Genomic DNA, 14,989 nt, shown 5'->3' on the forward strand with positions numbered 1-14,989 from the left:
ACCGCCAACACAAGACAGCGTCATCCGTCACAGCGAGATTAAACAGCATAACAAAAAACCCGTCAAAACTCGGCGTCCCTGAACAGAGCGCTTTCTGTTACTAACGTTAATTGTTTCGACCAGGTGTAAACTGTTCTTTAAATGATCAAGAACATTTAAAAATAATAATTTTCCAGGACAACAAGATTTTTTCCAGGACAATTTATGTTTTCTCTCATTTTCCATGTGTTTTCCAGGACTGGAACATTGGTCATTAATTTTCCAGGATTTCCAGGTTTTCCAGGACGCGTGGGAACCCTGGCTCTGTGTTTAAAAACAAAAACAATCATTGACTTTCATCATTTAGCTATTATCACAGTCAACTTAAAGATTTTCCCTGACTCGTTAAGACGATCCTGAAATTATTAGAGTTAGAGATGCGAATCAACCTATCCATCTTTTAACTCGGCGAAGAAAATGAAGTACCTTAAGGTTTGTTATACCTTTAACAGTCTGATTTAAACTCATCATGGACAAAGAAAAAAATATGTAGTTTTATATACACAGTATTATATGTGCCATGCAATAGTGAAAAAAAAATAATCTGAGGCTATAGACTGTTGTGACTGGTGCTTAATTAAAACGCTGCTGCTTTGTTGATCTCACAATCGCGCCTTCTCACCTCCAACCCGGTCACAAGGCCGAGGCTCGTGAATTTCACAGATCAAAGTTCACTCGAATCAAGTTGCCACAAAGTGAAGGTAAACGCTAGCAGAAGCAAATGTGGTTTTCACATCATGTGTCCTTTAGTGATCTGTCTTTGACACAGCTACATGATTTTCTATAAAAGGAGAGTAGACACTGCCAAAACACATTTCCTTAATGAGTTGTATTGCCTACATACCCGTCCACCCGCCAACCCAAACCGCCCACCCGCCGACCCACCCGCCCACTCACACTCACCGCTGTGCTGTATATATGCAATTGCCTCAGATGTGGACTGTTTACACCGATCGCATCAGATGTGGACTGTTTACACCGATCGCATCAGATGTGGACTGTTTACACCGATCGCATCAGATGTGGACTGTTTACACCGAAGGATCAGATGTGGACTGTTTACACCGAAGGATCAGATGTGGACTGTTTACACCGAAGGATCAGATGTGGACTGTTTACACCGAAGGATCAGATGTGGACTGTTTACACCGAAGGATCAGATGTGGACTGTTTACACCGAAGGATCAGATGTGGACTGTTTACACCGAAGGATCAGATGTGGACTGTTTACACCGAAGGATCAGATGTGGACTGTTTACACCGAAGGATCAGATGTGGACTGTTTACACCGAAGGATCAGATGTGGACTGTTTACACCGAAGGATCAGATGTGGACTGTTTACACCGAAGGATCAGATGTGGACTGTTTACACCGAAGGATCAGATGTGGACTGTTTACACCGAAGGATCAGATGTGGACTGTTTACACCGAAGGATCAGATGTGGACTGTTTACACCGAAGGATCAGATGTGGACTGTTTACACCGAAGGATCAGATGTGGACTGTTTACACCGAAGGATCAGATGTGGACGGTTTACACCGAAGGATCAGATGTGGACGGTTTACACCGAAGGATCAGATGTGGACGGTTTACACCGAAGGATCAGATGTGGACGGTTTACACCGAAGGATCAGATGTGGACTGTTTACACTGAAGGATCAGATGTAGACTGTTTACACTGAAGGATCAGATGTGGACTGTTTACACTGAAGGATCAGATGTGGACTGTTTACACCAAAGGATCAGATGTGGACTGTTTACACTGAAGGATCAGATGTGGACGGTTTACTGTAAAAGCCCTAAAACTGCGAGAGAGCATGTGGCCAGTCACCAGACTTCCTGTTTTTGTCAGAGCAGGAAAGCCGGCTTTTTGTCACTCCTGACCTAGTGCCACATACACACACAGACACATTATTTAAAAAAAATTGATACTAATAAAAATAAATAAATAAAATGGCTCATGACATGATCTGAAAATTCCCAGCTCAGTGGTAAATAATGCCGTATAACATTTTCTAAATACGGAGCTCTGCACATGCTTTACACTCAAACCTTGTACTATTATAATCTCCACCAAAACTGCTGGGGTTGAAGGACACATCAGGCATCGATGCGAATTCGAAGACGTGTGGAAATCTGGTAGAGGTGCTCTTCTATCACAGCAGCTACAATACACAGAGCTATTGTATGTGATTAAACTAAAAACAGTCAGAGAGACGGGCGACTGAGGCGCTCATAAGACCTGCCTCGAGCTCTCCGGCATGCCATAAAGAACAATAAGTAAGTTCTTTAAAAGGCCAGATAAGAAGCAGGCTCAGCGCCACGACAAGCATGACTCAACAGGTCACATGGGTGCAGCACAGCAAGACACAGGGACAAACTCAGACGTTTGTGTATTTCATAGCTGATCTGAGAAAAGGAGAGTTCTTCAGATTCCTCTCACCTTCAGAAACATTACATTAGTAGTATTAGTGACTCGAGGTGTGATTGAGTATGTAGGTGTGTAAATGTGTGTGTGCGTGCGCGTGTGTGCGCGCAGTGTCTTGTGTCGTTTTCAGGGTGTATTCGTACAGTACCTCGTACCCTGTGCACGAGGAAGAGGTTTCAGATTCACCAGGATAAAATGATGGTTGAATGAATGAATGATGGTATAAACAACACGATGTGAAAATGCTAACCATTAAAATCCTGAAACTCAGTGTAAGTGAAACCTAGACTCTGTGGCATCATAACAGGCAAAATGAACAGGTTAGGTCATGTCTATTACTTTATAAACATGAACACCTCGTTATGTGAAAAGTGCCAAAGGTGAAGGAAGATTAAGCTCCGCACACCAGACATCCACTCTTGTGCAGCAGATTAAAAAGCCCACAGTGGGGAGAAAAAAAAACAAAAAACAAAACATGGTTAGATCTTGAACACTGGCTAATTATTATAAGTGATGATCTAAAACAGAAAAGCAGTGTGGGGAAGCAGTACTGTACATTTCACACATCCCTTCTGAAACAGGTTAAAGCAGTCGGTCCACTCGCTGTACGTCAGGCGGTAATGTTTTTAAATCAACAAATCAGTGTCCTTCCTGGTTTCGCTCAACCATAAATAGAAACGAAAGCTAGAAATCTGTACTGGTTTAAAGAAGGAAAAAAAAAAAGTTTTCATAAAAATCACTGAGTGAAATTTCTCGCTAGAATACACATTTAGAGACGCCAACGGGATCGTCGAGAGTGACGGGGTGGAAGAGGGCAGAACGGGCTTTGTGTTACTGTGCCAGGAGACGCAGCATGATCAGCAGTTTTAAACAAAGATGTGGCATGACGAGGGAGAGAGAAATTGGCCAGGACGGCTGAAGAAAAAAAAAAAAAAAACAAAAACAACAAAAAAAAACACATAGCATCACTTACACTCATTATGTTATGCTACACTTTATCTATAGATTCAATGCAGAATGAACTTCTTCGGATTCCCACAGATATATTCTGGTGTTTTGGACTGAAGCATTTCGCCTTAGTCCTGACTAGTAATACATGTGGCGTCTTTTCATCAGAGTTTTACTGGCTCTGAACGTACAGCTCTTCTCCCGTTCACCGAGCAATTCATCGGTTGAATTCCTGAGCCTCAGATACGCTTTGTTCGTCTCGTCTTCACTGGCCTCCTACAGAAAAGACTTAACAAGAGGCTTTATACCTCAATGTTCTTGAAGGTGTTCATTAATACATGTTCTATAAAAGCAGCCATCCTTCAAACGACAGGGTTATATTAATGATGTAAGACATTACCATTTCTTTAGTAACAACTTTACTAAAGACTAGAACTAAACGAGTCTAAATCTGAAATCGGAAAAAAGGTTTTGGGGTGTGATATCACACAAGATATCATATAAGTTTAATATCTTACAAATATCTTTAAAAGAAAGAAATAATGAATAGACAAAACAGCATATTGAGCTCCACAGCAGCAGCTGAGGTGTCGTGTTATTGGAGATAAAATGCTTTTTTCCCCACTGCCTTTTTTAATGGTTATAACTTGGTTGTGTAACAACAGATAGGTTGTTATGTTGTAATGTGTGGCGTTTTCCACAGTAATCGTTCACTTTGTAGGTGCAGATGATTCCCGTATTGCCACAAATGAATGAGATTCTGTGACTATCATGTACTGCACTATACAGTTGGGACGTCAGCATGCTTTTTTTAACAGAATAGATTTTTCTATCCTTACACACCTAGCTACTGGTGCATGTTTTCTCTTAAGGTTCGAGGGGAACCTCAAGGTACTTTAGGTAATAAAATGTATTTGTCCAGTACCTTTATTTCTAACAGCACAGATTTTATGACTTCTACTTATCACCAGTGTAGCTGTCAAGCTGGATAGACTTCCTCCTGCTTAAAAACTTGGCCACATTGTGCTTAGAACCCTCTTCCATTTCCTGTCATATGAGCTCTCGAATGTGACGTTCACAGAAACCCAATAAAAGCATGAACCAAAAGTGGTGATAACAGAAGATATGGGACACATGACTGAGTTGGGGAGTTTACTGTAACCCATGTAGTTACCAATGTCACAAGTCTATTGATCGAAAATCTTCATCATGTAATCAGGCATTTAGAAGATGCCCTCACACAGATTGTCGTAGCGTTCAAATAAAACTGAATTATTAAATCCTCACGTACACGGTGACAACATAATCCTAAAACAGCACTGATTACACAAAACGCTGAGAATTTTCCTTCGCTGATTAAGGCTGAAGAAATCACCAAAACGACTGGGAAGTTCATATTCGAGCGAGTTAACAGCAGAATAAGAAACGGCTCATGCTTCAGACACGTCCTTCTTGTGAGCCACAGCAGAGAAAGCTTAGCACGTAACATTTGTTCCACCTCTTCCAATTTTAAAACTAATCTTTAATAATGTTAATGAACTAAAAACAGAAACTTAAAGACACGTTATCAGGCGGTGCTTATTTCTGAAAACGCATCGTATCAAGACACCAACATACACTGATCTACTCCATTGTGTAGGATAGGCGGTGCGAGGTACAATGTTCTACACATCACGCACTCAATACACAGCTTTTCTTATGTTGTCGAAGAGGGGCGGGGCTACCAGGTGCGGATGCTGAATGGGGGGCAAAAACGTGTCGAGATGGCTGAACGACACTCCCGTGAACATGACATCTTACAATTACTACTTGTTGTTGGTCTTCTGCGGCTCCCTGTTCGAGGTCGCCACAGCGGCTCATCTGGTCCACGTATTTGATCTGACGCGTGTTTTACGTCGTATGTCCTTCCTGACACAACCGTCCCATTTTTATCCGGGTTTGGGACCGGCACAGAGAGTAACTCTACAGTGGATGGGTTTACCTTCCTGCTCAGGAATCGAACCTGGGCTGCTGGACGCAGGAGGCATATAAATGTCTTAAATCGTGCAATTTAGTGTTCAACATTTAAAAAAAAAAAAATGCATTACATGCATCAGGCTTGGAAACAGTATATACTTCTTTTTGGTAAAAAACAAACAAACAAACATTTGGAATAAATTCATCTGCTAGGCTGCAGAGTACACAGTGTATAGTGTACAGTAAGTCACTTGGGACGTAGCTCCAGACAGAACAGAACACAACACAACCCTGGTGCTGAGGACATGACTATACAAGCCTCAACCACATTTCTGTTCAAATCAAAGTTTTTCCATGGGAAGGTGGATATGTACGTTACTATGGTTAGCAGATGTTGCGGTAGAGTTATAGTAATAATAATTAAGTAATGTAGTCGTCTTGATTTAGGAGCTGATCTACATTTCTTCAACAATCCCCAGAGCTAGAAGGTGGGCATTATGGCATGAGAGAAACCCCATGAGCCCATGCACTCAGCACTTTACACTCCATAGCTGATTAACTGTGTAACGTGTGCACTGATTAGAGAGAACACGGGTCATCCACGTAAGCTCATTACTTCCTCTGTGGACAATCGTGTCCTAACCTATGTCACAAAACCGCTCAGAGAAACGTATCATTTTTTTTAATTACATTTTTATATTGAATATGATACCGATGTCTGAGCCAGATACCGGAGAAATCAATGAAATCACCACCAGAGCCTTGATTTAACTGATACAGTACGCTGTTTTTCACTTTAAAGTACAGAAGTTGGTCTCTAATGTGCACTGTTGGCCATTTTTTCGTTCACTAAGCTAGCAGAATTTTCAAACATATCAGACAGTGTGAGTCATTAACATAGCAGCATTAACATTTATTTAAAAAAAGAAAAAAGATTTGCGCAGTGTATCCGATCTCGGTCCTCTATCGATATTCAGAACTGATCAGTACATGGCGTTGGCTTAGTGATGAACGTTTGCCACACACCTCGGTTGTTAGGGGTTTGGTTTTCACTTCGGCCGTGTGTGAATGTTCTCCCCGTGCTTTAGAAGTTTCCTCCGGGTACTACTCCGGGTTTTCTTCCTAACCCCCAGTCCAAAGACATGCGTCTGTGATTGTGCCCTGTGATGGGTTGCTACCTTGTCTCTCCAGGGTGTCCCCTGGGTTCCCTTCTGAGTCTGGTTCCTCTCAAGGTTTCTTCCTCATATCAATCATCTCAGGGAGTTTTTCCTCGCCACCGTCGCCTCCGGCTTACTCATTAGGGCTAGATATACAGTACTTTAAATTTTTTACTAATATTTTAAAATTAATTTTCGATTTAGAATGTATGTTTTTGTATGTTTTTTTCTTCTTATTATTATTATTATATTTATTTCTTTTTTCTCTTCTTAGACGACGCCTAGAAAATCGTCACGCATTTGGGTGTAAACATACAACAAGAAGGATTTGTGTGTTTATGTAACAAGTCTTCTGGTCTCCTCGACATTAACCTGATGAGCGTAAGCCCTGAGCGAGAGCGGATAATAAGATTAAGACGAGCGTGCGCTCTTTCAGCATCTTTAATAAGTACTCTATAAATACTTCCTGAGTGTACCCAGAGCTTTGTGTAAAACAGGTGGGCTGGAATTTACCTACTTAACACTAATGGAAAGCACTTAGCATGGCGAACTGATAGAACAGGTGACTCATCAGTTTTCTGATCACAGCGCAGGCTGCAGATGAGACACTGTCGCGGCTTTTATCTACAGCGTTACTGCGTGTGTTCACATAGTGTGAAGATGACAGACTATAAAGGACAATCTTGTGAGGAAAAAAAAGGAAAACACTCCAGCATACAAAAGCTTCGTTCAGGGGCCCAATAGTGGCAGCTTGGCAGTGCTGGGCTTTGCACCCCAATCATCTGATCAACAACCCAGAGCCTTAACCACTTGGGCCACCACTGCCACTTCCCCCACTGCCCCCAGTGTTTAACTCAAATACACAGGGATAAAATGTGTCTAGAGTGACATGTAATCCAGAAGTGCTAGATAAAGTGTGAGCCAAAAACAAAATATACAATAGCCGAGTTCCGAAATCGCATACTGATAATTCCAACAAGAAAAAGAAGTGCACTTCAGGTACCCAGATGATTCACTTATCTAACTGAAAAAATGAAGCGTGGAATGTCGGACACTTCGTGCGTTCAACGCTCGTAGCTTTGCTTATGTAGCGGAAGCGGGGCGGGGATAGCAGACGTTGATGCTGGATGAGGAAACAAAGACGACCAACAGGATTCATTTTTCAAGGTAAAAAACACTGTATGGTGCAAAAATCTAGTGTCGTCACAATCATACTCTAGATGCTAGAGTTCAGATACGCCTAATTTGTAATAAATCAGTCGTAATACAACTAATAAATACTCAGGGATTTTCTTTAATTATCTAGATATAACAACACTGTTCTCTTCCTTATACTGTGCTCATCTAGAAAATAACTACAACTAAGAGAATATTATGATATAATGTGGATAGTATGATCCACTATGCAATATGACAAAAAGATCACAATATCTTAAGCCGTTTCACACAATATTCACGTTTCACACAATATTCATGATGCAGTCTACAGGATTGATGACAAGCAGCCAGAGAATTACCAAAAATATATATATTTTTTTTATATTTTACTTTGATATCCACAAAAATAAATCAGCACTAACACAGAAGGCAGGAATTGTTTTTAATTTTTAAAGATAATTTAACAATTTTTAAAAAATCATTTTAGTTATTCAAAACTGTTCGATTTGTAGTATTTACTGAGCAGCTTCCTGACAGCATCATTGTTAAATATATAAATAATAAGAAAGCTGTATTCAGGATATCTAAAACAAAAAGAGGTGCATTGTGGCGTCACAGTACTGATCACGATAACGGTCATATTTTCCACCTTTATCACACACTCACGAAATGCTTTGGAGATTTCTGAGATAGTGTCACAATATCTTTTAATTATATTTATTATTTATTTATTTATGTTAGTAAATGACTAAAAACGTCCAAAAAAAACAAACAAGAAAAAAAACATAAAACATCTTCAGGAACGTTTGTCAAACACTTAAGCTCTAAACAAACTCACATTTTAAAGCTTATATTCAATTTTTCAAACATAGTCATGATTTTTAAATTTAGAAGAAGTGGTGCATAAGATTTTTTTAAGAGTTTTTAACCTTTTATTCATGAAATCTTGGATATTTACTAATTTAATTTTCTTTATATTGAAAAACTCAAACTGATCTGTGCAATAATAATAATAATAATAATCATGATAATAATAATAATAATAATAATAATAATAATAATAACATTATTAAAAAAAATTGAAAACAGTGAAAACAGTGAAAACAGGAAAAGGTTCAGTTTCGACACCTAATCAGAAATTACTCAGCGTGAAAAAAACGGAAGGAAACCGAGGAAACGCGTAATACTCTTAAAAAAGCATGATGATGCTATTTATGCTGATATTAGTGAAGAATTATTCAACAAAACCTCTCAGTCAGGACAGCTATAATTACGGTAGCAGATATCCTTATTAAGTTCACCGTGAAAGAGGAGTCACGCGAGCTGAATTTCTGCATAAAACCCAAATCGTACAGCAAACACTGTAGACGATTCCCTTCATCGCAGGTCTATCGATAGAAGACCTTATCACACAGACAGTTCAGATTGGCCTTGAAATATTATTGGGAATGTCTCGTAAAATATTCTTAAAAGAAAGTGTGCGGTCTAAACCTGGATGGAGAGTTGGAGAATAGAAGGGACGTGGTAGTGGTTAAGGTGTTGGTCTACCTATCAGAAGGTTGAGCGTTTGAATCCCAAATCCACCAGTTGTATAAAATGAGATAAAAACAAATATATACTACTACATGGCATAAATGTAAAGGAGTTGATCATTTTCACACGAGTGATTCACATAGAGATAAAAAAATGACAGGGGGAAAAAAAAAACTCTACTTGTTTTCAGTAAGGTTTTGGCTTGGTATTGGTTGAGCTGGTTTCCTGTTGACCTTGCACGTAATCTGTGTGCGTCTCATATTCCCAGTTTCTGCACTGTAACATTATGATCTTGACATACATAACATAAACCTGGAGAAAGTTGACGGAAAGTTAAAGCCAGTTCTTTACGCCTTCGCGGTACAGCACGATAAAGATATCAAGAGATTTAATGTGTCAAATATGATCTATAAGTTTTTCAATAGAGGACAATTTAATCTTAAGATATATTTGTATTCAACATGTAGAGCAAAATAAAAAGCAGCTCTAACGTGTGTATGTGTGTGTGTGTCTGTCTGTCTGTGTGTGTCAGTGTGTGTTTTAGGAGAGATGCTGTACTCTTGCAACCAACTAGTGAGACATTTACACTGGAAACACTGGGTGTGTTTGTTTAATGAATCATTAATCTCCTGCCAGCCTTTTTCTAGCATGATGTACACAGATAACAAGCGAAATACAAAGTATTCATTGTGCACCGAATAAACTGCAGTGTTTTAAAAGCAGTGTTTGGTGTTTAACTCACTCTCCACACACCTTTAAACACAACTGCACCGTTTTTACCTGGAACTCTGAGCTCCACTTTACTCCAACACGGTTTATTTATTCATCCAGTTATTTAATGGTTAGAAAGGAGAAATATTCTAACAAAATAAACCCACATAGCATTAATCTGTGTGATCAAAGGCGTGTTTATTTCAGTGCACTGCCCTGTGTTTACCTGTTAGCTTAGCTTAGCTTAGCTTAGCTAGCTTGGAAGCTAATCCAGCTAGCCGGCTGCTGTCACACAACACCTCGGAGACTAAACTTGTTTGACCGAAAGCACTCACCTCGGCAAACATGGTGTTAGACGTCGAGGCAGAAGCCGCGCAGATTAACCCCAGCACATTTTACCGACTGTGTTCTAGCGTTCTTGCGGCTTTTTGTATATTTAAAAACACACAGCCTTCCAGACTCGCTGCACTATCCGAGGAATCTCCATATTGCAAGGTTTACGTGCAACAAGCCCCGCCCCCACGCCTAAGTCGCGCCCTGATTGATCGACGTGACGTGACGCAATGGACTCGCCAGTTATTAGTGCGAAGGCATTCAGCTCAAACTGAGATATCCGTCGAGATAACGTTATCTATTTAAAGGTATTGTTTAACACTTATCACAAGTAAATATGCAGTTACGTTAAGTGCAAGCTCGTCTGTTGCTATGAATGTTTTTCCAGCCTTCCTTCTTCACTATAGGACCTCTGTGGGATTCAAACCCATGACCTTCTGGATCAGTAGTCTAACACCTCAACCGCCACATCCCACAACTCTGTTCAATGATGTGTTTGCTCAGTGGTTAAGGCGTTGGACTACTGATCGGGAGGTCGTGAGTTCAAATCCCAGGGCCAGCAATCTATCACTCCTGGGCCCCTGAGCAAGGCCCTTAACTTTCAATTGCTCAGCTGTATAAATGAGATAAATGTAAGTCGCTCTGGATAACAGTGTCTGCCAAATGGCATAAATGTAAATGTTTAACCAGAGTTCCTATATGTTTTCAGGGAACCCTAGCTAAGATGCGGTTGTTGTGGGATGTGGTTAAGATGTGCGACTGCTGATCAGAAGGTCATGGGTTTGAATCCCAGGTCCACCAAGCTGCCACTGCTGGGCCCCTGAGCAAGGTGTTTAACCCTCTTTAATTGCTCAGTTGTATAAATTGAAATATAAATGTACGTCACTCTGGATTAAGGTGTCTGCTAAATGCCATAAATATAAATGTAAACAGAGGCTGAAAAACATCCATAGCAACAGTAGGGCTGCAGTTAGTAACTATATCTTTTACTTAATAAAGTGATGTAAATGTTAAGCGTAAAACAATACCTTTAAATAGATAACATGGTATCTCGACGTATATCTCGAAGGATAAGGATGTCCGATACTGTACCAGAAGTCACCAGATGATGCCGTAGACTAATCTGTATATACGTGGAATTGTCAACATGGCATACGTATCGAAGCATTTTGCATTAAAAAAAATAATAATTCTATAGAAATAGAAATAATAAAGTAGAATATAGAATAGAGTAGACTTTATTACAATGGAACGGAATGCAGCTTTGCTAGAATAAAACAAAACAGAACAGAGTTTATGATAAAGGATTGGGGTAATTTTTTTTTTAAATAGAATAGAGCGCATTTTTAAAAAACTGAATGAAATAGATGGTTTGATCAGAACAGAAATAGAAAATATAATAGAATTATTAGAATAGAACAGATTCGTTTTTATTATAACAGAATAGAGCCAAATAAAGTTTTATCATAGTAGAATAGAATAGAAGAGGTTTTATCATAATGGAGTAGCAGACAATGCATTTATTACTATATAATATATTTATTTTATCATAACAGAATAGGATAGAGTAGACTGTATCATAGTGGAATAGAATACAGCTTTACTTGCATAAAATTAAACAAAATAGAGTTTTTGATAAAGGATTTAGAGCAGATTTTTAATGAAATAGAATAGAATACAATATGTTATACTTTAACGGAAATGAAAAGAGAATAGATTTATTAGGAAAGAATAGTTTTTTTATCAGAATGGAGAAGAATATGATAGAATTATAACTATAGAATATATTCATTTTATCATAACAGAATAGAATACAATAAACTAGAATAGAATAGTTGTTTTTCTGGCCCAGAACCCAGCTCCTCTCTCTCAGCTGAAACAGAGCTCCACCTTCTTTCCTACTGCAATTCACCTCACACACAGCAGATGGCTGTGAAATTCAGAAACTCCCCCTTTAATGCCATGTGGAATGTTCCTTTTACTCCTCTGTGTTATAACTTCACAGCACAGAATTTATGCTGCATATACAAACACGATGCCAGTGCATTCATGTTAGATTTCTAATGTACCAATTGCTCACATTTACCCAAAAATCTGGATGCATGATCACAAAAACATACTGCATTACCAACCTTTTTTGGGATCTAACCCAGAACAATTTTATATATATATATATATATATATATATATATATATATATATATATATATATATATATATATATATATATATATATATATATGAGAAGAGAGAGGAAGAGAGAGGAAGAGAAAGTCAGTATATAGAGATCTATATGGAGATACCTGTCCCAGATTGAATAAGGCTCCAAGTGGGTCACACTGTAGAAACGGGTGCAGATAAACATCCCAGGTTCCACCTGAGGCTCTGTAGGAGATCACAGTAACCAGGTTCCCCATTATAGTGCCTTATTAACACGCACATTTAAGGTTTCTGATGAATAAGCATCACGTTGACACTGCAACACTGATAACACACACAAACACACACACACACACACACACACACACACACACAGAATCAGGACTGGTTGGGTCACAACCTACCACATGATATTGTCAATCACAAGGTAAAGCAAACTTTGAACCCGTGGACACATTACAGCTGTAAATCTGCAGTGTACATTCACTTTCTCATACAAATACCAACTTCAGGAACATTAAGCTTCATTTGAGTTTTCTAAAGAACGCAGTGGTTTAACATCTGCATACAGAACTGAATGTCTTTGGTAGCAAAGGTACAGAAATGACCCATTAATCTTGGAGGTATTCAACTAAATATGGTTTAAAAAAGTTAGTACTAATAGTACTAAAGAGTAAAAAGCATATTAAAAAAAAGATTTAATTAAGTTACTGTCATGTTTTCATCCATGTAGGTAGCTCAATTTCAAATCTTTATTTGTCCCCCAATGGGGCAATTCATCGTGCAACAGATAGTGTAACAAATCACACACAGTCACACACACAGCAATACAAAAGATTGCCTACTATGCAGGCATAGTAAAATAATTTGCTAATGAATTAAACAGAATGAAAAAACGTCATGCAAATTATCACTATTTACCAGTTGCTAGAATTTGACTTGATGAAATCTATTATTTCTAACATGCCACTAGTGAAGAAAGCAGAATGACATAAATATAGCCAGTCAAATGTTAGCAAATAAGCAAAGCTTAGCATGTTTTTATGAGTTGGAGTTCGTGCCTTCTAGGGAGGCAAAGAAGATGTCAACAAGTCTTTACTTACTCCAGCATACTAAAACGTTTTCCAGAGGTATGATCGTAACTTTCACACCACAGTCCAGTTTTCTTGTCCGTATTCAAACAGTGCTAATGATTTTGTTTAGACATGAGAAGGTGACAACAGATGATGAAATGCTGTGATTCTCAATAGCTTTTTTCTACACTGATAAATGTGATTGGATGGAGCCCAGTGGTTTGATGGGTTGCAGCTAGTCATTGGCTGAATGAGAGATGAAAAAAATGAGTTGAAGAAAGAAAACTTTGAAAGTCTAAACAGACAAGTTTCTGCTTGCTGATATTTATCACTTTAGACTCTATAAACAGAAAAGTGCATTAAGGGGCGTCTGTGCCAAGTAATTTATATCATTTGAAGATTAACATTTACATTTACAGCATTTGGCAGATGCCTTTATTCAGAGCGACGTACAAAAGTGCTTTTAAGTCTCATCATTAACTTTTAACATCATTAAGGTTCATTGAATGCCTTAACTCTGGTTCATTAATTTACAGACTTAAAATGCCATGAGGGGGGCACAGTGGCTTAGTGGTTAGCACGTTCGCCTCACACCTGCAGGGTTGGGGGTTCGATTCCTGCCTCCACCTTGTGTGTGTGGAGTTTGTATGTTCTCCCCGTGCCTCGGGGGTTTCCTCCACATACTCCGGTTTCCTCTCCCGGTCCAAAGACATGCATGGTAGGTTGATTGGCATCTCTGGAAAATTGTCCGTAGTGTGTGATTGCGTGAGTGAATGAGTGTGTGTGTGTGCCCTGCAATGTGTTGGCACTCTGTCCAGGGTGTATCCTGCCTTGATGCCCAATGACGCCTGAGGCACAGGCTCCCTGTGACCCGAGGTAGTTCGGATAAGCGGTAGAAAATGAGTGAATGAGATACCATGAGCCTAAAACATTATTTTATTTAGATATTTATCTATCTATCTATCTATCTATCTATCTATCTATCTATCTATCTATCTATCTATCTATCTATCTATCTATTATTATTCTTATTATTCTTATTCTTCTTCTTCTTCTTCTTCTTATTATTATTATTATTATTATTATTATTATTATTATATTTATTTTATTTTTTAAATAAATACACACATTCAACAAACAGGGGAGAAAGTGTTACTTTATTAACCCAAAAAAGGATTTCAAGAGCATGCTAAAGACTCTTCAAAATGTTTTTAGACACAGATACAAAAGAGTTCAATATTAAGTGACAGGGAGAAAAATAGGATTTTTATGATTGGCAATTGCAGAAGTTTGTCTTATATTTTACATTTGTCTAAAATCTAAAACATATACTGTGAACATTAAATGCAAATAATCTAATAAAATTAAGTATGGACTAAAAATAATGAAGCAGATGAACATATAATGTTATTTAGTGAAAGAAACCATGACAGGCGGAGAGACAAAACTAGAAGAAACTCTGCTAGAGAGACGAATAGAAAAACCAACCAC

The 14,989-nt window shown here is 38.6% G+C and overlaps 1 protein-coding gene across 2 annotated transcripts in view; it reads right to left on the reverse strand.

Moving 5' to 3' along the window:
- The window catches only part of snx13 (sorting nexin 13), a 32,986-nt gene extending 19,402 nt beyond the window's left edge, over window positions 1-13,584 (reverse strand). Inside the window, exons 1-2 of one of the 2 annotated variants that reach the window (XM_060897052.1) lie at window positions 13,529-13,584; window positions 12,569-12,749 (exon numbers count right to left, since the gene is read on the reverse strand). In XM_060897052.1, coding sequence (XP_060753035.1) covers window positions 12,569-12,682 — 114 coding nt within the window. In that variant the 5' untranslated portion in view covers window positions 12,683-12,749; window positions 13,529-13,584. Of the gene's footprint in view, window positions 1-10,267; window positions 10,442-12,568; window positions 12,750-13,528 lie in introns of those variants that run through there. The other variant, XM_060897053.1, reaches the window with a different exon arrangement.
- Window positions 13,585-14,989: the final 1,405 nt, after the last annotated feature.

Source organism: Tachysurus vachellii, chromosome 21, assembly GCF_030014155.1.
Source record: "Tachysurus vachellii isolate PV-2020 chromosome 21, HZAU_Pvac_v1, whole genome shotgun sequence".
Taxonomy (NCBI): Eukaryota; Metazoa; Chordata; class Actinopteri; order Siluriformes; family Bagridae; genus Tachysurus; species Tachysurus vachellii.